Source organism: Microcaecilia unicolor, chromosome 4 (genome assembly GCF_901765095.1).
Source record: "Microcaecilia unicolor chromosome 4, aMicUni1.1, whole genome shotgun sequence".
Lineage (NCBI taxonomy): Eukaryota > Metazoa > Chordata > Amphibia > Gymnophiona > Siphonopidae > Microcaecilia > Microcaecilia unicolor.
In genome coordinates this window covers 342,918,521-342,945,964 of record NC_044034.1, presented here as the reverse complement: position 1 = coordinate 342,945,964, position 27,444 = coordinate 342,918,521, and the positions used below count along the sequence as shown (strand labels likewise).

Sequence of the window (27,444 nt, the reverse complement as noted above, 5' to 3'; positions counted from 1 at the left end):
GGAGAAAATTTAAACTTCCCCCCGACAGGCAGATTGGCCGGTACGTTTTTTTTTTTTTTTTTTTTTATAGTGGCTATGCTGAATTGGAGCCAGTCAAAAACCCCTCCCTGGTTTCTGCGGAATAGCTGCAGGGGCTTGATTAGGTGCACGCCGTTGACTAGAACGAGCGTGCTGAGGCATAGCCTGAACCGGCTGTCGAGAAGTAGGAGTATACGTATGATCCCTTAAGGCACAAGGAAAACTACTCTTCTCTTTAAAGAACTTCCGAGATGAGGAAGTGTATGCACAGAATATCTACAATTTTCTGCTGAGTCCCCTCCTCCAGGTGAGAGACACACAGTCATGAGAGTCTGCGCATCACTATACCTTGAGCAGAAATCTAGATGTTACATTACAAGTGTCGAAAATGCCCCTGGACAGGAACCTGCGACACACCGTGTGCTACCTGACCACCTGGTGAAAAGGTTTAGCCTACTCCGGTGGGAATGCTCGTAAAGATCTGGCAGGACTTGATTTTGGACGCGATCATGCCAGCCTGGTACGCCATTCTCCCAAAAGAGGCTAAGGATGTATGCTCTGGCCCCGGGGGCACCGAAGCAAGTTCTTAGAACTCCTATCTGTTCTGAGAGCAGAATCCACTGGCAGAAGACTTAGGTGAAGATGGATAGTCCAGGACCTCGAGCATCTGGGGCATTGGGCTGATTCACAATCTCCACTGTAATGTGTCGAGACAGATAGAAGATCTAGAGAATTCTCAGCAGAGAAAACCCCATGACCTTCATGTTCATCAGATTAGCCATAATTGAATTGAGCTAACTACTCAAACAGAGCAGCTCAGATCCAAACCCGTCCGATATGGAGGCGCGGTAACTTCTACGACGGGGTCGAGAAGTTGACTCTCCAGACGACTCCAGTGAAGGAGAATCGACCCAGTAGGCTGCGAACACCAATACCGGAGGCAGCATCGGTGAAGGAGATCTAATCCCAGGTGAAAAGCTAGATGCCGCAGGAGGCGCTAGCACCAATGGCATCCAATGGTACCCATGGTACCGAAGCCGAGGGCAGAATCTGGAAATGCAGGGGAATCGAAACCAGACTGCCAGATGACTTGCGTGTCCATAACAGAGATGGGACCGATGGTACCGATAGTACCCATGGCACCGATGGTACCGATGACCCCCGGTACCAATGGTACCCATGGTACTGATGGTACCTGGTACCGATGATAGTCATGATATCTGGTATCGATGGTACCCATGATACCTGGTACCGATGGTACCCATGACATCTGGTACCGATGGTACCCATGATACCCAGTACCGATGGCACCGACGGTACCGATGGTACACATGGTACCGACGGTACCCATGATACCCGGTACCAATGGCACCCATGGTACTGATGGTACCTGGTACCGATGATAGTCATGATATCTGGTATCGATGGTACCCATGTACCGATGGTATCCATGATACCTGATACCGATGGTACCCATGGTACCGATGATACCTGGTACCGATGATACCTGGTACCGATGGTACCCATGATACCTGGTACCGATGGTACCCATGGTACCGATACCTGGTACCGATGGTACCCATGACATCTGGTACCGATGTCCCGATGGTACTGACGTCCGATGCCAGGATACCTCCATAACAGAGGGAGCAGCGCTCTCGGCACCGACCGATGTCTGATGCCCGGATACCTCCATAACAGAGGGAGCAAAGCTCTGGGCACCGATGGTACCGATGTCCGCTGATGCACCCGAATGACCTGCCAAGCAGGAGGCGCCGAGGCAGGTGGAGACCCACTCGATGCATCACTGTACCCAGCGTGCATCGGTCTCTATCGGACTCAAAAATTGATCTCCTTTGGGCATCCCTGGCAAGTAGCATACGTCTCGTCTTTGAGACACTACTTGCACTTCTCAGGGAGATGATCCAGCCCAAGACACATCCGCCGATGCGCCCGAATGACCTGCAAAGCAGGAGGCGCCGAGGCAGGTGGAGACTCACTCGATGCATCCGGTTGCAGCGGGTACAAGGCTTAAAGAGAGAGGTGTGCTGGAACAGTCTGTCACAGCTCTCGAGGGCCATTTGTTAAGTTTTAAAGAATTTTGGGACTTTAACAAATGGATCCTAAAATGTGGGCTTGTTTTACTTTGCTGGCGAGAGAGAGCCCACAGATAACAATTTACCAGCACACTCTTGTTTAATAAGAAAAAAGAAAAAAAGAAACTTATAAAGAAAAACTTATAAGTTTTGATTCTCATTTCAGGCACAGCCCCTTGTGACTCTGGCAATCACTTAACCTTTCCTTGCCCCAGGTACAAAAAGTACCTGTATATGTAAGCCACAATGAGCCTGCCATGAGAAAGTACAATGAAAAAATAAAGAACACCCAAAGGGATAAAATAAAAAAGAGATTTAACTCCGAGGACCTGAAGAAAACACGAAGCACTAACGAACTCCGTGTCTCCTCAGACGCGGAAAAAGAAGAAGGGGCGTGTCCGCACAGCGAGCGGGAAGATGTGTGCGCACATGCGCAGTGCGATCGCTCGCGTGACGGAACGCCGTAAAAGAGATTTTGCTTTAAAATCCTCCGGGCCCGACGTGACGTCACCCACTTGTGAGAATATCAGCCTGCTTGTCTTTGGAGAATGGAAATGCTGACTCAGCTATCAAGGGTAATGTTCATTGGACCCATGTCGGCCCCACACAGCACTGGCACCGGCATGTTTTTCATTATGCCTACTTCTGTTTCTAGGCTTGGTACCCCAATTCAGGAATACTTGAGCAATGGGTATAGTCTCTCTGTATCAATTGACTAGCACTACCTCTGCCGTGCGCCCTGGTAGACTAGCATCTTCCAGCACTAACTGGTCGTAACAAAGTCATGCTAGGTCCCACAAGCCCAGCCACCTGGGTCTGATTCATAGTTACTGGAATGCTGTAGTGTTGTAGAAATCCATCTGCTTCCTTGCTTGATGAATGGCCTGTAACCTTTTGTTTTGCGGCAACTGTGTGGGTCTCCTTTGTGGTACTGGAGCTACCCACGAAAGCCACCAGCTTAGGTGCAGGAACTGGAATGCTCTTTATTGCAAGCTTGGGATTATCTGGGCAATTCGCTTTGAAATGTCCTGTAAGCCCATACTGGAAACAAGGGCATTCATGCCTAAAGTCTTTAGGTTTTTGGGGAACACTGGACGGTTTGCTGACAGTCTCTGAGGTTGCAGGAATATTTGGTTTCAGGCCCTGGCTGCCCTTAGGTATTGGCTGCTGTAGATATGGACGGCTTCTCTTTGCCAAGCAGGGACGGTTAGCATAAAGATGTCAGCCAGCTCATCCACCTTCTCTGGAGTATGGGGCTGGCGATTTTGAACATGTTCCCTCACCTCTGGACAACAACACTGAAGAAACTACTCCAGAACCATCAGGTTTTGGCAGTCCTGCAGGGTTTTAACTTCAGCTCCACTGAGCCATCGCTGATGCTGGTATCTTAGCTGAATCACGATCTCGCTGTATCATCCACCTCCTTTTTCAAAGTCCGGAACTTTAGTCTGTAGGTCTCAGGGGCAATGGCATAACGGTTCAACAAAACTTTGTGCACCCCCTCGAACTGGGAGCATGTCTCCATGGACAGTCCTTGAAATGCCTCGTGCTCTACCAGTGAACGTTCCTCCCAGATAGTGCACCCAGTCTGAGGAATCTCACTGATTCGGCAAAATTTTTCAAAGGCAGATAGATATCCATCTATGGTATCAGCAAACTGCAAAAACAAGTTGGGCCCGATCCGGGCTGTGAATCCTGCCTCAGGCCTTGGTGCAAGGGTTGGACTGGAGCTTTGAATACAAGCCATCTTCATCTCCAACTTCATTTTCTGCAGCTGGAATTCCTGCTCATGCTCCTGCCGTCGCTCTTCCCGGTCCTTTTCCTCATGCCGCAGCTGATCTAGCTGCTGTTGCTCTATCATGCAGATTTGCCGGATTTCAGCTGGTGTGGCATCCGTGCCAATGCAAGAGCCGTTGTCCACAAAGAGTCTGGTCTCCCTTCAGAAGAACTCTACGCAGGCCAGTCCTGTGACTCCTCCTTGCTGAGGCCATCCAGTTGCTCTTGTGTTAGGTCAGGCATCTCCAGTGTTTTCTGGTGGCTGCCAATGGCCATTAACACTGTGCTAATCTCCTAACACTACCAAATAAACTGAACAGGAAAGGGACCTGGTTACTGTTGCACTTGTACAATGTGCTCTGTTTCTGGAGGTTACAGATAAAAAAAAGACTCTGAACCACTCAGTGGATGGTGACCCTCACTCCATGCACTGAGTCTGACAATCCCACCACAATGCCACCAAAAAAGGACAAAGGTCTGTCATGAAATGCCTAGACACCCGCCTGGGGTTACCCTGCAGCCTCTTAGAGGGTCTATCCCCAGCACAGCTCAGGTCCACCTGCACCTGCTGCTTGTGCTCTACACTAGCACCCTCCTCCCACCGACCGGGTCACAACCGCCTCTGGGCGAGTCTCTCGCTCTCAAATTATCCCCAGTGATTTCTAGGATCCACACTCCCAGTGGTCCCAGAAAGCACTCATAGACCCAACACACAACCACTAGGATTCCTTATCAGTCCAGACAGACAGAATGAATGAACAAACTGTGTTTATTCTCATAAAAATATTGAACAGTGGAACAAAAATGTGCAAATAGCAAACAGTAACAAGTAACTGAAAAAAATGGACCAATTAGAAAACTAACTAAACATCTATGTACTGTCTAAACAGTACCTGAGAAGATTAGGACATATAATTGTTCACAGAACCTTAGCAAAGAGATCTGTCTCCCTATTCTTCCAGGCTAAGACTGAAGAACCAGCCAGCATCTGCTGGGTAATTTCAAAACTGCAGACCAATCAGAGCCCAGAACAGTCAAGTTTCAAATAAAAACTGGTTACATCACTGCAAGGCACTTCCTATTATCTGTGTGCCAAATAAAAGAAAGAGAAGCCAGTCCTCTGTTAACAGCTTTAAGCATAAACATGCACCATCTGCTGGCCAAACAGGAGAAATACACTTCAGACATAATTAAGACAGGAAAATATCCAATACATTTTACAGGCTTAAAACACAGTGTTTCTTCACAAGAAGCATTATGAATATTCAGGAAAAGCTAGCTCTGTTCTGGCATATAAGATGAGAAAAACTTGTGCTGCCCGGGTGATAGGAAAAATTAAGGACGGAGGGAGCAGATGCTTTATAAATATTCAAATTAGAGCTCATTGTAGAGAGTTCTTAGAAAAATTATATACTAGAGATCCTACTATTGAGGATAACGTTATTAAACAGTACATGTTCAGGTTGGATCTTCCTGCCCTTTCTGCTTTTCAGAGGGAGGGCCTAGATGCCTTGGTCCAGACAGAGGAAGTTTTGTTGGCTATTCACTGAATGGCTGTTGGGAAGTCCCCAGGCCTCAATGGTCTCCCATCGGAATTTTATAAGACTTTTGCTTCTAAGCTTTCTCCTCTGTTAGCAAAAGTTATAAACAGGGTTTGAGGAGATTCAATACCAACAACTATGATGGAGGCTTGGATTTCTGTTATACCAAAAGAAGGTAAAGATAGAGCTGAATGTCAGTCGTATTGTCCCATTTCTGATTTGAATGCAGATGTAAAGATTTTAGCAAAGTTTCTGGCGATGAGGCTGGATAATGTTTTGCCTATTTTGGTGCACCCAAATTAGGTTAGCTTTGTGCCAAAGAGGCAGCTTGTGGATAATATTCATAGAATTATAAAATGAATTATGTATCTTGACAAAGAACCCAGAAATCCTTCATGTTAGGGACTGATGCTGAAAAAGCCTTTGACAGGGTACACTGGAGCTTTCTAGATCAGGTACTTCTCAAGGCTGGAGTGAGGCTTTTTGGGGGTGGATTGGAGAGCTTTATTCTGAACCTAGGGCCTGTTAAGAGTTAATGGGGGTGCTTTCTCCATGTTCCAGCTTACTCGAGGAACCCAGCAGGGATGTCTCCTGTCTCCCCTCTTGTTTGCTTTGATGATGGAGCCGTTGGTTCTGGCCATAAGGACTAATCCAGATATTGGGGTTGTGGTGTTGGGCTATAGGGAATAAAAGATCAATCTTTTTGCTGATGATGTGTTGCCATCTTTTGATGTCCCCTATCATCACTCTGCCAAACTTACTAGTTGAACATAGAGCTTATTCCTTAGTATCAGGATTTAAGGTTAACACGGGAAAAACAGAAGCAATAATCTCACTATAGATGGCTCTACTTTGAGAACTTTGCAGGCTTCCTTCCCTTTTCATTGTGTCACTAAAGGGTTAAAATATCTAGGTGTTTGGCTATTGCCCAACTACAATAAACTTTATGAAGCCAATTATTCAAAGTTATTTGCTAGTATTCGAGCGGATTTGGAGCGTTGGAGGTGCCCATCTCTCACCTGGTTTGATAAGATTTCCACAATTAATATGAACATTTTGCTGCACCTTCTTTATCTTTTTCAGGACCCAGTAGCGATTCCCAGAAGTGTTCTCTGTTCTCTCTAGAATAAGCTCCTGAGTTTTGTCTGGTGTGACAGAAAGCTGAGATTTTCTGGGAAACTCTTGTTTAGAGAAGTGGAAAAGGGAGGGAATGGGGGTTCCTGATTTGTGGCACTATTATAGAGCTGCTCAAGCTAGAGTTGCCATAGAGTGGTTTCAGCACCATGCATATAAGTTGTGGGTTCATGTTGAATGGTCTCAGATTGGGCCGGTGCACTTGGATTTTTTATGTTTAAACAATTTTTATTGAGCAGAAACAATGCATATAAAGAACCATAAACAAAAACATTTTTCTTTTATGTTTACAACTAACCACCCCATCCCCTCCCTCCCAACCTACCCATATATATCTCCCCCCCCCCCCCATGTGCTGTATCCGAACCAGCAGAAAGGCAGGCAAAGCCATCCCCACATTGCAGAGTCATACCATATGTGGACAGCCTGTGTCTTGTACTCTCCCCACCTATAGTATGGGAAGGCTGCCCTACCCATGTCAAGGTCATGGGACAATAGAGAAAAGTATTCCCTAAGCTAACCCTTCTGCATGAAGTGATATCAAACTTTCATAGAGTATTCATTATCAGACTACGGCCACTGGGATGTACAGTCTGCAAGTACAGCTCCTAAATTTGTAAACATTTTTTCTTTTGTTTTAGGGACCCTTTAGCATCCCGGGCCTCCCATATAGCCAAGAAGTGTATCAGGTTTCTCCAATGCCAAAGATTTGGTGGCTTTTGTGATGTCCAGTATTACATAATGGCCACCAGGCACAACTTGACCTTAGATTTTTTAATGTGTCCATTTTATTAAAATGGACTTGGGGAAAATCCACTGCTTATTTCTAGGATAAGTAGCATAAACTGTATTGTAACTGTTTTGGGATCTTACCAGGTTCTTGTAACCTGTATTGGTCACTGTTGGAAACAGGATGCTGGGATTGATGGACCTTCTGTCTGTCTCAGTATGGCAACACTTATATTCTTATATTAACGCTTTAGTGTCCAATGTTCCCATAATAAGCCATAGGAACAGATTGATGGGAACATTGGGCACTAAAGGGTTAAACATTATTGAGCTATTCAATAGGGTGTTTCTCCAACTATAGGTTGGTTTCTCACACCTTTAGAGTCTGGGATACCCTGAGCCCTAAATTTGACTTTCGGTTCTCCCGATACACACCTATCCATTATAATCCTTTGTTTCCCCCAGGGATGATGCAATCTGTTTATAAATTACAGAGGTAACACAGTTTGACTAGGTGGAGTCAACTGTATGGTGAAGACACATTTATTCCCTTTCCAACTTTGCACATGATTATGATTTGTCACAAACGCATTATTATGCTTACTTGCAACTAAAACATTTTTTAACTGATAAAGGAATGAAGAAATATTTGACCAGAAATTACACCTTTTTGGAAGATGTGTGTGAGGATTTTAGATTTACTAAACACTTGGTGGGCAGGCATCCGAGGGATCTTAACCCTCCTGATCTGGGACATATACAGAAATGGGAGCAAGAACTGGGTGTAATGTATGCACCTGAGGAATGGGAATCTAAGAAGAAGTCTTTGACACCCATAGCAATAACTTCCAATGTTAAGGAAAATAACTTTAAAATTCTCTATTGCTGGTATTTCACAGGACATGTGTGGTGGACTTGACCAAAGACAAGGGCCTATTGGAAAAGTATATGATTCCAGATTCATTGGATTATTGGAATAAAAATACCTGGGGATCCTAGAGTGTTTCTCTTTAATAGGGTCATTCCTTGCTATTTTAAGAGTCAGGTCCTTCTGATTAGACATTTACTGCTGGATTCTATATAGCGTGCCTAGAGATCAGCGTCGAAATCCAAGCATATTTTATAACTATGCGTGTAACTTAACAAGCTTGACAAGCTAATCAGCATTGATAACAGCACTTAAGCAATAATGTGCACTAATTGGCAAAAGTTTGAATTTACGCGCACAATTTGCTAAGCACATTCTATAATGAACTACGCCTAAATTCTAACATACAGAGGCAAAAAGGGGCATGGTTATGGGCAGGGAAATGGGTGTTTCATGGGCATTCCAAAATTTGTGTGTGCTGTTTTACAATACGGCCTACCACGCCTAAATCTACATGCAGGGATTTATGTCATTTTCGTTGGTCTAAATGGACACACACAGATTTAGGTGCTACAACATATATATAAAATGGAGAAGCTGACTGCCATTCGGCGTAATGCAGTGGGTAGATAGGATGATTTGGGGATCTGCCCGCAATTTTAATTTTTCTGGGTGATGCTGGTCTTTCTTTAAGATAATGAATGTAGATATACTGGAAATTTTATTTTGTTTGGATACATCCTCGCTACTCACCCCTCCCCCTTTTTTTGTATTGTTTTAGTTTTGGGAGTTGTGTTAGGTTGGGGTGGAGGGGGAGAAATACTTCAAAATGGAGGTTTTATAAGGTTTGAGCTTTATTGTAGCTTATTGGTTCTTACTATACAGAGTTGTATTTCTGTAAGTTTTATTATTGTAAAAGTTATTTGCTGTTACAATAAACCTATCCTTTGGGGGAGAAAAAAAGGGGGAAATGGAAGGATATCTGTTGCTCATTAACCTAGAACATCTACTGTCAACAAGCAGATGATAAATCTCACAAGTGGGAATACTTAGCTAAGAGCTGCCTTCCAACAAAAAAGGGAAAAATAATTGTCAACAAGCAGGACACCATATTTTGTTTTTGCAAAGTGAAGACCTTTTTCAGTTTTTTAAAGGAAGATAATCCAAAATAAAGATGAGCCCAGGAAGAGAAGTGAATTCTAACCCTTTGAGCATAAGAACATAAGAATAGCTATACTGGGTCAGACCCATGGTCCATCTAGCCCAGTATCCTGTTTCCTAATGGTAAATGCAGCGGACTTTGATCCTGGGGAACTGGGTTCGATACCCACTACAGCTCCTTGTGACTCTGGGCAAGTCACTTAACACTCCATTGCCCCAGGTACAAATAAGTACCTGTATATAATATGTAGTTGCAAAAACCCACAGAAAGGCGGCATATCAAGTCCCATTCCCTTTCCAACAGTGGCCAATCCAGGTCATAAGTACCTGGTAGAAACCCAAACCGTAGCAACATTCTAGGCTATCAATCCCAGGACAAGTAGAGGCTTCCGATGTCTATCGGATTTTCAGGATATCTACAATAAATAAAGCTGCAGAAAAACAGGAACTGCAGTGGAGAAGCATACTTCCTACAATTTGCACACCACAAAGTTGCTTAAAGGTAAGTGGTTTAAAAATCAGCACTTGATTTAAATATACAGCAACTGTGATGATTGTTATCTTACAACAGCAAGGATCCATAGAAGGAAGAATGAAAATCTACAAAATTATTTCAGAACTGTGGGGAGGCATTCTAAATGCTATTTAACGTAGGGAATACCTCTGTATTTCTTCAAGGAGTTATGTTATGGTAGTTAAAGTGTGTTGTATGAATGTGGATGTATGAGAGAGGATATGAATGTAAGGGACAATAGGAAGACCAAGTAAAATGCAGTATAGCATTAATGTGAAAAAAATAAAAATGTAAGGTTTTGATATGAATAAAAAAATAAGGATTTGACATATAAACTTTGTAGTTACTGTGTAAAGGGACAATAAATATGCATGAGATAAATTTGCATGCAAATTTAACTCATGAATATTCATTGTGAATATCCTGAAAACCCAATGGGACTAGGTGTGCCCTGAGGACTGGGTTGGGAATGGCTGCCTTACAGAAACCCTAGAGCAGTGCTTTTCAACCCAGTCCTTGAGGCACACCTAGTCCCATCAGGTTTTCAGGATATCCATGAGATTATGTGTGAGATAGATTTACATACCAAGGAGGCAGTGCATGCAGATCTATCTAACGCATATTAATTATGGATATCCTGAAAACGTGATGGGACTAGGTGTGCCTCAAGGACTGGGTTGAAAAGCACTGCTCTAGGGTTTCTGTATGGCTGCCCCAGAGAACAGACTGCTCAAAGCTACTGCTACTTCAGGAGTCAACATCCAGAAAACAGCATCCCATGAATGTGTGGATCAAAGTTCATTTCTTTTTTTTTTCTTAATTTTATCTTCAACTTTTCAATAATACAATCAAAGATTAGACATGATATGAAAAAAAGAAATCAAATAAAAAAGCATCAATAAGGAAAAGAAATACATCTAATCTATCTACATTATACTAGAAATTATAGGGGAGCCTATAGATGATAATAATAATAGACAAGAAACAAATCAAACAATTTCACAGCTTTGCACAGCAGATCTTAGATGGGCAACTGACACTGCCATGGCTTTGGTGATATTATGCACCTTAATCTCATCTAATGTTAGACCTGCTTGGACACAGGAGATGAAATCTGCTATCCTAGAGGGAGAATTCATTTTAGATAAAAAGAAACAAACAGTTTGGTGAACATTCAAGTTTTAACCCTCTCTAGTGAGAAGGCAAAGCCTTCTTTGCATCCAAACTGTGTAAGGCCTGGTCACTTTTGTGTGCAAGTGGCCTAGAAATACCTATTGACTGATTAAGGTAGAAGCTTGATGCATCCACAGACAGAGTTTAAGTATCAAGTATCACTTTACTATGGCAAAATGTAGTTTGAGATTAAAAAATGAATCTCCTCTATTAGAAAATGACTGTAGTAGGGCTCCTGATGGGAAGCTTTTGGAGGATTTAAGAGTTTTACTTGATGTTAATGTTAAACTGTAATTGATTCATATGGATTTTAGTTATGGTTATCTATTCGAAGTGAGTTAACTGGCCAGGAATGGCCACCGACCAGTTAACTCGTTTGTATGCGGCTATCCAGTCATTTTCAGCAGCACTTAACCAGTCAGCAGTACTGAAAGTGACTGGTTAGCACTGAAGTGGAAGCTGGCTATGTCAGGAGTGTTCCACAGCAGAGTCAGGTTATCTCCCAATATTCAGAGCTAAGTGGCCATGTTTAGCGCATAAATAGGGCCGCATAAATAGCTGTCCAATCTTTACATGCTAGCCCACTGCCACTTAAGTCTGAATATTGATATAGTACATAAGTATTGGCATACTGGCACAGACTGAAGGTCCATCAAGCCCAGCATCCTGTTTCCAACAGTGGCCAATCCAGGTCACAAGTACCTGGTAAGATCCCAAAACAGTACAATATATTTTATGCTGCTTATCCTAGAAATAAGCACTGGATTTTCCCTAAGTCCATTTTGTATTGTATTGTAACATTTATACCCCGCGCATTCCCACTTACTAGCAGGTTCAATGCGGCTTACAAATATAACAGGTTTACAAGATAACGCAAAATGGATAAAACAGGTGAATATAGTTTATAAAGAGGTGGACAATAAAAAGTGGGTAAGTAAGATGGGTAAGGGAAGAAATAATAGTCTATGGACTTTTCCTTTAGGAAAGGAAGCCAAACCTTTTTTTAAACCCCGCTCAGCTAACTGCTTTTATTACATTCTCTGCTAACGAATTCCACCGTTTAATTACACGTTAAGTGAAGAAATATTTTCACCAATTAGTTTTAAATTTACTACTTTGTAGTTTGATTGCGTGCCCCCTAGTCCTAGTATTTTTGGAAAGAGTAAATAAGCGATTCACATCTACCCGTTCCACTCCACTCAGTATTTTATAGACCTCTATCATATCTCCCCTTGGCTGTCTTTTCTCCAAGCTGAAGAGCCCTAGATGCTTTTAGCCTTTCCTCATAAGGAAGTCATCACATCCCCTTTTTCATTTTTGTTGCCCTTCTCTGTACCTTTTCTAATTCCACTACATCTTTTCTGAGATGAGATGACCAGAAATGAACACAATATTCAAGGTGTGGTCACACCATGGTACAGTACAAAAGCATTATAACGTCCTCATTTTTGTTTTCCATTCCTTTCCTAATAACACCTAACATTCTATTTGCTTCCTTAGCCGCTGCCACACACTGAGAACAGGGTTTCAACAAATCGTCAACGATGCCTAGATCCCTTTCCTGGTTGGTGACTCCTAACGTGGAACCTTGCATTACGTAGCTATAATTCGGGTTCCTCTTTCCCACAAGCATCACTTTGCATTTGCTCACATTAAACTTCATCTGCCATTTAGATGATCAGTCTCCCAGTCTCAAAAGGTCCTCTTGTAATTTTTCACAATCCTCTCACAATTTAAAACTTTTAATAACTTTGTGTCATCAGCAAATTTAATTACCTCACTAGTTACTCCCATCTCTAGATCATTTATAAGTATGTTAAACAGCAGCAATCCCAGCACAGACCCCCTGTGGAACCCTACTAGCTCCCCTTTTCCACTGAGAGCACTGACCATTTAAACCCTACTCTGTGTTTTCTATCTTTTAACCAGTTTTTAATCCACAATAGGACATTACCTCCTATCCCACAACTTTCTAATTTCCGCAGGAGTCTTTCATGAGGTACTTTGTCCAATGCCTTTTGAAAATCAAGATACACAATTATTGACTGGCTCACCTTTATCCACATGTTTATTCACCCCTTCAAAGAAATGTAGTAGATTGGTGAGGCAAGATTTCTCTTGACTAAATCCATGTTGGCTTTGTCTCATTAATCCCATAGCTCTGTCATTTTGTTCTTTATAATAGTCTGTACCATTTTGCCTGGCACCCACATCAGGCAAGTTATACCCCTAGGTATAACTTGTGTGCTAATTGCCCCTTAGGGTAATTACATCACTCTCAAGTGCTACTACAGACCAATCTCATTGCTGAATATCAATATTAAATTATTGGCAAAGGTTTTGGCAAAGAGGCTTAAAAGACATATTGTCCCGTCCCCCCCCCCCCCCCCCCCACTCCATTAATGCAGATTATACACATTCACTATGGGAAGGCAAACTGTAGAAAGCATAAAAAGAACATTGAATTTAATTTGGATAGCGCACTGGGAACAAAAACCAGTTACGTTACCATGTGTGGATGCTGAAAAAGCATTTGACCCTGTGCATTGGGTATTTCTGTTACATGCTTTAAAGGAATATGATATAGGGCCTAACTTCATTACCTGGATAAGGAAATTATACTCTAACCCTAATGCATACATAAAACATAAGAAAATAAGCCATTCTGGGTCAGACCAATGGTCCATCTAGCCCAGTATCCTGCTTCCAGCAGTAGCCAATCCAGGTCAGAAGTACCCGGCACACTATAAAATCCAATTCTGCCACTGAGGGAAATGGAGATTGGAAATATATATAAAATTTGCCAAATACCTTTTTATTAACTCTCACTAATCCCAAAGTATCCCTTTCAACTTTCACTGAGGAGATTCAAAGCTATGGGGGAGAAGCTGGACTGAAAGCCAGTATGGACAAAACAGAGGTCATGAATAGGTCCTTGTCAAAGCAGACTGAGGCTAGTTTGAAAGCAGGTGTTCCTTTTTGGTGGGCTTAGAAACATTTGAAGTACTTGGGGGTAAGAATCCCTAGCAATCTGAACAAGTTAGCGGAAGTAAACTACCTGCCAATCATATCAAGAATATTTCAAGATCTCAGGACACAGCGGAATTACCAGGTTTCTTGATTAGGGAGGATTGCATGTATAAAGATGAATATCCTACCAAGACTGCTACATTTGTTTCAGTCCATAATGATAGAGTTACCAATGGTGTGGATAAAGAGAATACAGAGGAAGCTTTTTCACTTTATTTAGTGGAAGAGGCCCCCAAGAGTGGCCTGTGGGATTCTGTATAAGAGAAAAGATGGAGGATTGGGGGCTCCAAAGTTAGAATATTTTCATGCCTCTATCTTACAAGTATAGTGGGAATGGAAAGAGAACCCCAAAAACATGCGATGGTTGGAAATAGCACAATTTTGTGATTGTCCCCTCCTACTGCAATACTTACCATGAGTATATAAGCAAGGCAGATGGAAACACATTAGTAATCCCTTTATGAAGCAGGTGCTTAAAATTTGGGATGGGTTACAAAAGCAAAATTGTGACTGGCACCTTACAGCTGTTACAACCTATATGATATCATTTCCCATCCAGGGACAACACAGGCATTGTTTTTGCTAGATGTGAACAGAAAGGTCCAACATGTTTTTTGGCAATACTATGACGGAGAAACCCTCTGTTCTTTTGAGGTATTGAAAGAAAATTTGATTTACCACATTGATTTTATGGCTACCTGCAATTGAGACATTTGGGGCCCTGGGTACAAGAACACAGCTGACTGAAAAGCTGTTTTACAAACAAGGTATAGCAAAAGGGGAGATATCTAATTTTTATAAATGGATAAGTGAAGGCAGTACTTAAAAAAATTAAATACATGGAGGCTTGGAGAAATTATTTGAATGATGAGGGAATGCATTTCTACAGACATAAATGCTCTCAATTTCCACTTTGATTAGGAAAAATGATTATAGACTGGCCTATAGGGGTGATGGGATTTGATATACTGCCTTTCTGTGGTAACAATCAAAGCGGTTTATATATTATATACAGGTAGTTATTTTGTACCTGGGGCAGTGAAGGATTAAGTGACTTACCCAGAGTCACAAGGAGCTACAATGGGAACTGAACCTAGTTCCCAGGCCACTGCACTAACCACTAGGCTATTCCTCCAGTAGAAGGTACCTCACCCCAGAACAATTCAGTTAAATTTTATCTGCAGAATATGGGTAGATGTTGGCAGAAATGTGGTCAGCGAGGAACTTTTTAACACATCAAGTAGGACTGCCCTTCTACCTCTTCCTACTGGAAAATGGTATTGTGAATGGAACGAGTAGAAGCTGAATAAAAAAGTCCCATGGAAAAATAACAGGAGAGAAAGAAGTGGGAGATGGAAGAAGACTCAGCAGGCAACGGGACTTGTGATGACAATACTTTATTGACACAAAGTTCTTGTGAAAAACACTCTTCTTTCATAAGAGACTCGACACTGCACTGTGTTTCGGCTAGTGCCTGGCTTAGGAGTCTTACAGTAATGGATACAAGCATAAACAATAGACAGCTACCAAAAGTGTAGACTGGAGGTCTTTAAAAAGACCATTGTGAATGTGTAAAGTAAAGCTCAGTTTGTTTCTACAGCAGCAAAAAAGGCTTCTAGACATGAAGTATTTCGAGTGGAGCAGTTTGCAGAGATTAGAAGGGAGTGCAATGCCATTCCAGGTTATGTTCCTATACCAGCATGTGGAGATAGAGAGAACTTCAGAGGCTTACTATATGTGGACATGTGCAGCCATCAACCTCAGTATTGTCGATACCAAAGCAGTAGAAGATGAAAGAGGAAATCCAAACTGTATGCCCTCTCCTGCCTCTATAAAGCCCATGTAGGCTCCTCCTCCACCAATCCTGTGGGAGGGAAACATCCAAAGCAGGAAACTGTAGTATGAGTGTCTTTTTTTTTGTTGTTGTTAACAAATCGAACGAAGTAACCTAAATGACCTGGAGGAAGAAAAAAAAACGGATTTGAACATGCTGCAAGAAATACTCACCCAAGATCAAGAAAGGACGGGCCTCTGGACTGATCTGTTGGGACTAATGAAAAGAAAATTATCAGGTATTAGTCATTTTACCTTCCATAGCGCCCCACAGATCAATCAAGAGACAAATGGAATGTACCAAAGCAGTCCCAAAGTTGGGTGGGACTGCAGAAGCGCCACAAGTTGAATCAGCCAGCACTAAGAAGGCTTGACATGCCAAATCGGAGCAAGACTCAAGGCCCAGAGCATTCTCAAGGACGAGATCCACAGAGAGCCACACTCAACCCTGAAAAATAGCAACAAGGCGTATCCTCCCAAGAGGGAGTGAATGTGCCATTCCAGAGAGAACATCGTACGGCCCATAGAGATGGAGGAAGCAACATTCTCCAGATTCGGACAAGGCCCCTCATTCAGAAATGGAGCAAGGCCTGACCTCCTGGTGAGGAACAAAGCTCGAACACCAGAAGAAATCAGATTGATGCCCAGAGACGGAGAAACCCCGGACCTCCCACGACTGACCAAAAGCTGGACTGAAAGGAGGCCAGCATCCTGTGCCAGAGCAAACTCCATGAATGCCCGATGGAGCACCAATTGCGGCAGCCAGTGACGGCACAAGGCACTATGTCCCAAAACAAGCTCGACATCCAGAGACGGAGCAAGGCCCGACGTCCAGAGACGAAGCGAGGCTCGGCAAGGCTCGACGCCCACAGACGGAGCGAGGCTCGAAAAGGCTCGACGTCCACAGATGGAGCGAGGCACGAAAAGGCTCGATGCCAAGGGAGCAGGGCTCTACCAGGCTCAACGCCCAAAGACAGATGAAGGCTTGGCCAGGCTCGATGCTCAGAGACAGAGCAAAGCCTGACAAGGCTCGACACCCCGTGATCTGACAAGGCTCAACACCAAGAGACAGGACAAGGGATGCTGCACAGAGACAGTGCGATCCTCGATGCCCAGAGAAAGATCAAGGCCTGATGCGTGAGGCGCAGAGGCGGAGCGAGGCTCGATGTGCAGAAATGGGGCAAAGCTTGATGTTCAGAGATGGAGCAGGGCTCAACGTCAAGAAGCAGAGAAAGGCTCGAGGTCTACAGACAGGGCCCGCCTCACCGCACAAGGATAGAGCAAGGCCCAACGAGCAGAGGTGGAGCAAGTCTCAAGTTGCAGAGACGGCACAAATCCCGACTGAAGAGACGGAAGAAAGCTCAATGCCCCTAGACTGGGGAAGGCTAGCTGACCAGCGATAGAGCAGGGCTAAAGGACCAGAACCTGAGCAAGTTTCAGTAAACAGAAACAAAAAAAGGAGGCCGACTGCCAGAAATGAAGAATGACCCGAAGGCCAGAGGCAGAGCAATGCACCAACAGTCTGAGACGGAGCAAGTCTCAACCAATACAGATGAAGCAGGATCCATACAGGGTAAGACTCAGCCTCCAGAACCAAAAAAGGATCATGGCCCGGCGCACTGAGGTGGAGCACAGCCCGGCGCACCGAGGCGGAGCACAGCCCTTTGTTTGGAGCTGGAGCAAATCTCGATGTACAGAGACAGAGTAAGGCTCGGCGTACAGGGACTGAGCAAGGACCGACACCCCGAGACAGGGCTGCTTTGAAATGGACCTAGATGAAGCAAGGCTGACAACCAGAAAGGAAGGTTTGCCGAGCCAAGATGAAGGGAGCCTAGACCGCCAGAGACAGGGCCAGACACCGACGCCCAGGAGGTGGTCGATAGTACGGTGCATAGCTATGCCCAGCTAGACCCTGATGGGGCTAGGTCTGACTACCAAAAAGAGGGAAAAACCAAGATATACCTCTAGGGAAATGAGCAAAACCACATCCCATGCCTGGCATAGGCAACACAACAAAATGGGAACCTGCCCTGTACTGAAGCCGGAGAAACATGCCCGCCGAGACATTGTAACAAGGAGATCCTGTGACAAAAAATGCCACCTGCAAGAGGGGGCGATGCCTGTCCCAGTTCTCCAGGAGGAACAGCAGGAAACCAAAAGGGATGGGGTCGAACTGGCTGTGCCAAGGGGAGCCTGCTTCCGACTCCCAGAAAAGAAACAGAGCTGACCAGCAAGAGAAGGGTAACCTGATCTACTGTCAAGAAAACACCAGTGCCGTGGAAGAGAAAGGAACCCAGTCCTCCAGCATAGGAGCCATCTGAAGCTCGGGTTCTGCACTCTGCCCAAAGAACCATCTGAAGCTCGGGTTCTGCATTCCGCCCAAAGAACTAGTCACCCAAGGACCACTAGGAGTGCCCCCTCATGGGGAAATAGGTGCCCTGAAAATGCATCTCAGCTACCATCCCGAAGCAACTGGCTGCAGAGTCGCATAGACGAAAACCCGAGTAAGAAGACAGCCCGGCTGAGCTGGCAAGATGAAACTCGCCACAGGAACATTGTTCGTAGCCTACCCTGCATGCCCAAGGATATCCCAGCAGAGTTGAAATAGCAGACAGGTGCAGCCGAAGCAGAAGGCTGCCTAAGCCAGAGCAAAACTCCCAGGAAGGAGAAATGAAAGGAAGGCCAACAGTGCAAGCATGCCAGAAACCAGCACCTGCTCCACCAAAGAACAGGTGACTCACAAAAACAACCAAAGCATTGACACCCTAGAGGGGATAGTGAACCCCTAAAGGCACTACAGGAGAGAGAGAGAAAGAAAGAAAGAGCCCACCATAGGGGATGATGCTCCGCGAATATCCTAGGAGAAAAGGAGGACTCCGAGGAGATCCTAGGGAACCAAGAACCCCAGGAAGCCCCTGTGGCAGACTCTTAAAAACAACCAAAGCCCAGAGGCATGACCTAGTCACAGACAGAGTGTCACCAGAACACCCCCAGCATGCACACCCTGCTAACTCTCCCAGGTTCTACAGGGACCCATAGGAGCCAGGGCCGAGAACTTCCTAACAAAGTGAGGTCACCGAGGGCTGTCAAGGAGGAAAATACACAGCCAAACCAACACCTGCAGCCCCAGCTATACTCCAGGAGTACTATATGACAATGTATCCTGGAGAGAACCCTTGATCCCAGTGCTGCAACTCTCGAGAGGACAACAGCAAGAAAAAGGATGGGGAGAATAGGGCGGCCGAACACGAAAGAGGACAGTGACAGCCGCCCTCTCGGGGTGTTGCAGTTTTGTTTTTTGTTTAACTGGAGGCACCAACGTAAAGGGAGCTGAAAGGCTCAGCATGGTGGCCCAGGCAAACAAAGGTACTGTAGGATCTAGATAAGGCAGCACACAAGCTGAGAAGAAAAAATCTAAAATAAGCCCCTTCTCCCACTGCTAGTCCTAGTCGAACAGCAGACAGACCGCGATGTCATCCCAAGGCAGCACAGAAAGGCTCCCATCCTCACATTTTACAGACTGCCGTGGGTGGGGGAGCTGAGGAAGCCCAGCAGCAACACAGAGACCCTCATGCTCTGCATTGGGAGCTACTCAAGATGGCGGACAGAGCGCACGAGAGACGCAGAGCCCGCAAAACCAAAACCACTGCCGACGGACCCGCTGAGATACGCCCTACGTTTTGCAGTAGCAGCACAAACAACTGAGTCTGCCAGAAGACAAAGGAACCCGACAGTTCCAGCAGAGAGACAAATCAGAATACCAACCTTACAGAATGCAGCATACCAGACTTAAAGTGTCAGCAGATTAACATAGAGAAAGCCTCACTGAAGCGGTGCCCTTTTTCTTTCTTTAAATAGGCAGGAGGAATCAGAGCCATAGGAAAAGCACAGGCCCATAAGCCAACAGAGGTGGGAAACGGGGAGGGGAGGGAGGGGAGAGGGACCTGACCCCACCAGATGTACCCCAACTGACCAGCAAAGCCATGCCAAGCTATCAGCTCAACTAAGACTGAGGGAACAGGTTAGGAGCAAACACCGCACCAGAGCTGCACAGGAGATGCCCATCCACCTGCTAAGATAGTGAGAATACTGAGGTTAAGATGGCTGCACGTGTCAACATATAGTAAACCTCTGAAGTTCTCTCTATCTCCACCTGCTGGTAGAGGGACATAACCCACTCGTCTCTGGATTGATCTGTGGGACACTATGGAATAAAGTATTATGTCATTGCAAGTCTCATTGCCTGCTGAGTCTTCTTCCGTCTCTCAATTCTTTGTCTCATCCAATGTGAATGGTATAGCAGATAACCCAGAAGATGGTGCCTAAGTTACTCCTATTGGCGTTACTAGAGGACAAGTTGATAAACCATTTGATAGTTGCAGCAAGATGTGAAATTGTAAGTGCATAGAAACAATTCAGTACCCTGGATATGAAGAATTGGGTACAGAAAGTGGAGATTGTGAGGCTTATGGAGAAACAGGGAAAGAGTTGGGGAGGTGGGCATGAAAACATATGGGAGGCCTTGGCTACAGTGGCCGGTTACGGAGAAATTGGGTATTAAGTGGCTATCCTTGCTTGGTACATGATGAATGAGGTTAGGGGTTTAAAGAGAAAGGGAGGGGGAGAACTGGGTAGGAGGGGGAGGGGGATACATTAAAAAACTGTATGTGATGTTGAAAGTTTAGTTTGGTTTATTAAAAATGTGATATAGCACCCAACTGTTTCAGTTCACAGCGGTGTACAATAGTAACAACAATAAAAATTAAACATTAGAAAGGAATTCCATGTTGCAGTCAAAGAATAGACCTATCTCCGATGTATAGCTGGATCACCAAAGAAACCACAGTGATCCAGGTTTTGTTACATGTTGTATTATAAATAATGTTAAAAAAACCCCATACATAATAGTTAATAAAAATGAAACCTATCTGCTACATTTCCATCTTCCACTCTCCCTCCTCCCCACTCAACCTATTCTGTCTCTCCCTTTTCCCTCTGGCTTTGTCAATCCCTAGAACCCCATTTCTAGTCCTCTGAACTCAATACCTTCTCCAGCACTCATCTATCTCTTCTGCTTCTTGTCCCTTACCGGTCCCATCTCCTTTCCTGTCACTCATTCTCTCCCTGGCCTTTTGTGACAGATATGAAATCCTTCAGTCTGACTCCACTGCTTGCGTAAGATCCATTGAGCTAGTCTTATTCTGAAACATGCCAGGGGTGTTACGTGTACTGTTGAAGCTATGTAACCCAACTTTTTCAAGATGTTTGTGACACCGTTGCAATAGAAAGGCTTTTGCTTGAATCTTATCTAACAGAGCTCCAATGCACTCCAATTGCATGATAGGCTCAGCTGGAACTCGGGATAATTTATGATGAACCCTAGTAATTCCAGGACCTAGATGGTTGTGCGCACTGATCTGTTTCTTCTCAAAATGTTCTCTCTACCAGCCAAATGTCCAAAGAAACACATGCACCCCAAATCTGTACAGATATGCTGTTATGACTGCAAGGCATTTTCCACTGATATTTAGCCAGCAACAGTCGGCTATATGTAAGGAGTTAACCAGCACAGGACAAATTTGACACAGATATTCAATGCTGGGCCTAATTCAGGCACTGGCACTTAATATCCGAGTCTTGCCTGGATCAGAGTATCAACTGGCACCCATATAACTATCTAGGCAAGTTAGGGCTGCTATTTGTGCAGTTCAACTTGCTTGGATAGCTATCCGGACACTGGTTCTGAATACTAGCAGTGCCCAGATAACTTCTGGGGTCTGTCCCCAGATTCCCCCAACATTAACTGGAGAGAGTCACAGCAGATATTCAGTGGTACTCTCCATTTAAGTGCCACTGAATATCTGTTCTGTGGCTGATCAGTGCTATATAACTGGACAACAGCCCCTCCTGCCTGGTTATATGGTGTGAAAATCTACCTCTCTGTGAATAGCAAAATACAGTATGCAATTCTGGTAGTGGTGTATTCCTATGACAAACCTGGGATACTTCCTGTGACTGGGGAGTCTGTCTATGGGGGTCTAAGTCCATGCTTTAATTATAGGTAGGCATGACTATGCCAATTCAATTTTGAATGGTCCCTCCTTCATTGCTTACATGTTGTCCAAAATGTATCTATTATGATGATTACAAGACTTAGACAACGAAGTTTTGTTGAGCCCAGGAGAATCTTAAACACCTCCTCCTCCAGGTATACTACAGGAGGTATCAGCGTATGGAGGGACCCAAGAGTGATTCCGGAGAGTTGTGGCCAATTCCCCAGCGTTACCCAGAAGTAATTACAGCTGCAGTGTCAGCGCCAAGAGAGGCTCTGCTGTCATCGGGAGGTGAATCGCTGCTGGATATTAGTAGTGGTGAGCGCGTGGAGATACAGGAAAGCTCAGTTGAGGCTGGTTGTGGAGCTTTGGAAAATCTGCCCGCTGGTGAGGCCGCCAACAGTAGATACGGATGCACTCTGGACAAACATGGAGAGCCTTCATAAGGTATGCTCCAATTTCACGGCTATTTCTTTGAACACTTCTACTAAATTGCAAAATCTTCAACAACATCCAATCAGAATTGATAAAGTGGAAAAATCAACTACTGAAGTTAAAAATCTTATTGCTCAACAGATGGTAGATAAGACTTTATTTATTAATGAGGAAAATAGAAAACCTGGATAACTTTAACAAGAATTTGAATTTAAGGTTCTTAAACTTCCCAGTTTCCAGGTTTCTGGCGCCTATGGAACTTTAAAAAAAATTCTTGATATTGGTTTTGAAGTTTTCAGACTCAAAAATTTCCCCTGTGCAAAAGTTATACTATCTTTCTAAGGTGGAGACAGAAGCTATGGAAGCGGAGAAATGTTTAGATGTTTCTGGGCTCCTTGAGTCTTCTGAAGTGGAAATTGCTGGTAGATCAACGCTTCTAGTCTCATTTGTTTTCCTGCAGGATAAAGAAATGATATTGAGACTTTATTATAGGGCTAATAATGTGTCTTTTATGGGAGATAGAACTTTTATATTTCCCGATGTCTCAAGGTGGACACAACTGCAAAGGAAGAAATTCCTTGCTTTTCGTCTGTTAATTATTTCTTTGGGTGCTGTGTTCCAATTACGTTTCCCATGTAAATGTTTTATATCCTTTCGAGGAAACAGATATATTTTCTGAGCTAACTCAATTACAATTCTTCCTAGAAAGTAAGGGATCCTCCATGGCTCTCCCGAGTTCATCCTAAATCTTTTCAGGTTGTAAGTATTATCAGCATTAGGTTTGCTCCTTTTCTTAGAAATTTTTTTTAGATGTATCCCAGCGACAAATGAGTATGTTTCTTGCTCTCCCTCTTCCCATTTAAGTGGACTATAGTTCGTATTTCTTTTTTTTTTTACTTGCTAATGATGCTTAATTATCTTATGAATATTTCTGAATTTTTGATCAAAGTTTATTCTTTGATGTATATTATAAATTACAAATATTTTTTAATAAATAAAATAAAATAAGCATCCTTTAAGTCGGAGAACTAGTCTCCATTTTGAAGAAAGCATCCTGAAATTTTCTCTTACTAGGATCTTGATCAGGACCCTTACATCTATGATGGGATGGATCCTCTTCCCCTCCTTCCCCTCCATTTTTTTATTTTGTTACCAGAAAATACTTGGAGTAAAATCCATACCATCATTCACCTGGTGGAACTGGTTCAACTGTGTTTGTGTCTAAGGGGATCTTGCCAGGTATTTGTGACCTGGGTTGGCCACTGTTGGAAACAGGATACTGGGCTTGATGGACCTTTGGTCTGTCCCAGTATGGCAATACTTATGTACTTATGTAAGTAAGTATTTCCTGATACTGAGAGCTTGACCATGATGTTCTTAGTGGATTATAAGGAGCCAGTAGATTGCTAAAAACCAAAGCCTCTCTCTTTCAAGTACTGTATATAATCAAATATAATCCGAGATTTTTGGGCTAAAAAAAAAAAAAAAGGCCCAAAAAAGGGGATCTTGGTTTATAATAGAGTCTCTCCTCCACCCCCCACTGTTGCCGCCACTTCTTCCTCCATACCCCTACCCCCCTTGCAGTTACAAGCATTTTACTGGCAAATCTTCCTACCTTCCTTTGGCTAATGCAAACAAAGTAAATTATATTCTGGGCCAGTGCGTATGCTCAAGGCCCTGCACTGGCCCAGTGCATAACTATCTGCATCCACGTCAGTCGAAGGAAGGTAAGAAGAAGCTGCTAGTAAAATGCTGTGTAACTACAGGGGGTCAGGGGTATACAGAAAGAAATGGAAGTACCCGCGGTGGTGGTGGTGGGGGGTGTGGAGGAAGAAATGCTGGTCATTGGCGTGGGTAGGAGGAGTTACCAAACACTTGAATATAAACCCATCCAATTTATATTTGAGTTAACAGGTTCACTCACCCCTTTTTTGGGGGGTAAAAATTGTTACTTTAGTTTATACTCAAGTATATATGGTAGGCTGTCCATACAGGCACAGGTATGCTAGTTATATTCTCATAGAGGCAGTCAAAATCCCACCCCTAGTTTTGGTTGTATTGCTGGTTGGGTCATCCGGGCCATGTGCTGTCTGGGTCAAGAGCGAGATCCCTGTCTTAACTGAAAATAGAGAAAGAAAGGGGAATACCTATGCCTTTGAGAGTAAAGTGAATTTACTCACCTGTAGCATGTGTTCTTTTAAACAGCAAGACACATGTGGGTGGCATCATCCCAGTAAGGGAGATTACTCTGAACCATACAGATTTTCTTTCATGATGGGATAAGGGTAGGCAAGCACGCAATGTTTTTTTTGTGGTTTATTTAAATTGTAGTCAGTCAGAAGCATGCAGGACAGATTTAGGCATACTGTATCACCTAGATATAGTCAACCAAATTAGCTGGCTAGCTCTCTTTTGAAAACTGAACTCTTAGTTTCATTTGACTTGATTTACCCACCTTTTGGTACAATAACCAAAATCTATAATCACTGGCTCCAGAAATTTATCCACTTTAATTAGCACTTACTAATGTTTTAATAATTCTTATATTTACCTAAAAACATTATAAAAAGCAGTATTTTTCAAGACATAACAGGCAATTTATATCAGAATCTATAAACCTATAACAATATCAAATGAAACCAAAAGAGTAACCTAGAGGAGTCTCATACTTACACTTAAGCTGAAGGAAATGGATTTTGGTTCATTGACTTTGAAGGGATGATTAATGAAAGGGTGCTCCTCATCATCATCATCAGATACATGAGGCTTATTTACAATCTCATCATCCTCCTTGCTTTGAGCAATCTGCTTACATTTCTTAGAAAAACAAAGAAAATGCTATTTATAGTATGCAAGAAAGGCAAAATACCCAAACTCAGCTTCCTAGTGTAGATGTTATAACAGACTGCTAGAACTGGTTACAAGACACCAGTTAAAGAGGATGTGGAAGAAAGCCCAGAAAAACAAAACAAAACAAAAAAAGAACAAACATCAAGATAATCAGACATGAGAATAAGTTGAAGATGATGGATTGATTTAGCCTGGAAAACAAAACACTAAGGCGCTCATTTTCAAAAGGGCCAAAAAAAATCCATCTGCCAAAAATGTCTAAATAGTGATTTTGGAAAGACAGAATTAGGACGTTTTATACTGCAGTGCCTCCAAATTGAAAGGGGGCGTGTTCTGGGTGGAAGTAGGGAAGGCCCAAAATTAGGAAGCCCAGTAGCAATAATGGAACAAGAAGAAACATCCAAGAAGGGTGTTTTTATCTAGATCTGTTTCAATCACATCTAAATAACAAAAGGTGCTCTGATTAAGCAGCTGACCACTGGAAGGATTAAGGCATGACCCCTCATGAGCATTCTGAGCACAGCAGAAAGTACGTATGAGTAACTGCATAGTGGTTAGTGCAGTGGACTGTACCAGAGGACTCAGGTTCAATTCCCACTTTAGCTCTCCTTTTCTTTTTTTAAATTGTGAGCCCTGCAGAAACAGACATATACAGCAAAGGTACTTACCTGTAGTAGGTAGGTGTTCTCCAAGGACAGCAGGCCTTATATTCTCACAAGTGGGTAACGCGGGTCCCACGTTGCCCGGTATGGAGCTTCTAACAAGCTCTAAATAGAGCTTCGTGGAGCACGAGACACGTTCCACCACACATGCATGAGTGCCTCCCGCCCACCGCGAGGGCATGGATCCTGCAGTTAGATACTACAGTAAAAATAAAAATGTAAATAGGAGACAACTCCAAGGGGAGGTGAGCATGTTTGTGGGAATATACGGCCAGTAGTCCTTGGAGAACACCTGCTACAGGTAAGTACCTTCGCTTTCTCTGAGGACAAACAGGCCTATTTATTCTCACAAGTGGGGAATCCCTAGCATCCAGACTCACTATAAATAACAAACATTGGTGAATTGGGCTTTGCAAAGGCGAGGACAAAACTCAGATTAACCTAAAACTACAGGAGTGGCCAAGTGGTTAGTGCAGTGGACTTTGATCCTGGGGAACTGAGTTCAATTCCCATTGCAGCTCCTTGTGACTCTGGGCAAGTCAATTAACCCTCCATTGCCCCTGGTACAAAATAAGTACCTGAATATATGTAAACCGCTTTGAATGTAGTTGCAAAAACCTCAGAAAGGCGGTATATCAAGTCCCATTTCCCTTTCCCTACATATAAACTGAGTGAAAGTGCAGCCTGGAACAGAATAAAACGGGCCTAGCGGGTGGAGTTGGATTCTAGACCCCAAACAGATTCTGCAGCACTGTATGCCCGAATCGACTAATGCATCGGGTATCCTGCTCATGGCAGTAATGAGATGTGAATATGTGGACTGAAACCCACATCGCAACCTTTGCAAATTTCTTCAATGGAGGCTGAGAGCAAGTGGGCTACCAAAGCAGCCATGGCTCTGACATTGTGAGCCTTGACATGACCATCCAGAGTTAGCCCAGCCTGAGCATAACTCAAAGAAATGCAATCTGCAGCCAATTAGAGATTGTGCATTTCCCGATAGAGACCACCATCCTATTGGGATTAAAAAAAAAACAACAAAATTGGGCGGTCTATGGGGCCTTGTCCGCTCCATGTAATAGGCCATTGCTCGCTTGCAGTCCAAGGTGCTCTCGCCAGGATGGACATGAGGTCGGGGAAAGAATGTTGGCAAGACAACTGGCTGGTTCAGATGGAACTCTGACACGACCTTCGGCAGGCACATGGTGCATGCGGAGGACTACTCTGTTGTGATGAAACTTAGTATACAGTGCACCCACTACTAAGGTCTGAAGCTCACTGACCCTACGAGCTGAAGTAACAGCCATCAAGAAAATGACCTTCCAGGTCAAATACTTCAGATGGCAGGAGGTCAGAGGCTCAAAAGCAGCTTTCATGAGCATGACATCCAGTGTCCCATGACACAGGCAGAGGTTTGACAGGGAGCTTTAACAAAAGCAAACCTCTCATGAAGCAAACATCTATAGGCCGTCCAGAGATGGTGATGATAAGCACTAATTGCACTGAGGTGAACCCTTATGGGGTTGGTCTTAAGACCAGACTCAGAGAGGTGTAGAAGGTATTCAAGCAGG

At 43.8% G+C, this 27,444-nt stretch overlaps 1 protein-coding gene across 6 annotated transcripts in view; it reads right to left on the bottom strand.

The window, feature by feature from the left end:
• SON (SON DNA binding protein) overlaps nt 1–27,444 on the bottom strand; it is a 194,769-nt gene that overhangs the window by 62,372 nt on the left and 104,953 nt on the right. For all 6 annotated transcript variants that reach the window (XR_003942016.1, XR_003942015.1, XR_003942017.1 and 3 more), the window contains exon 5: nt 25,035–25,178. Coding sequence is in view for 2 of the 6 variants with exons in the window: in XM_030202165.1 (XP_030058025.1) it covers nt 25,035–25,178 (144 nt within the window). In the remaining 4 variants the exon portion in view is untranslated. The remainder of the gene's footprint in view (nt 1–25,034; nt 25,179–27,444) is intronic.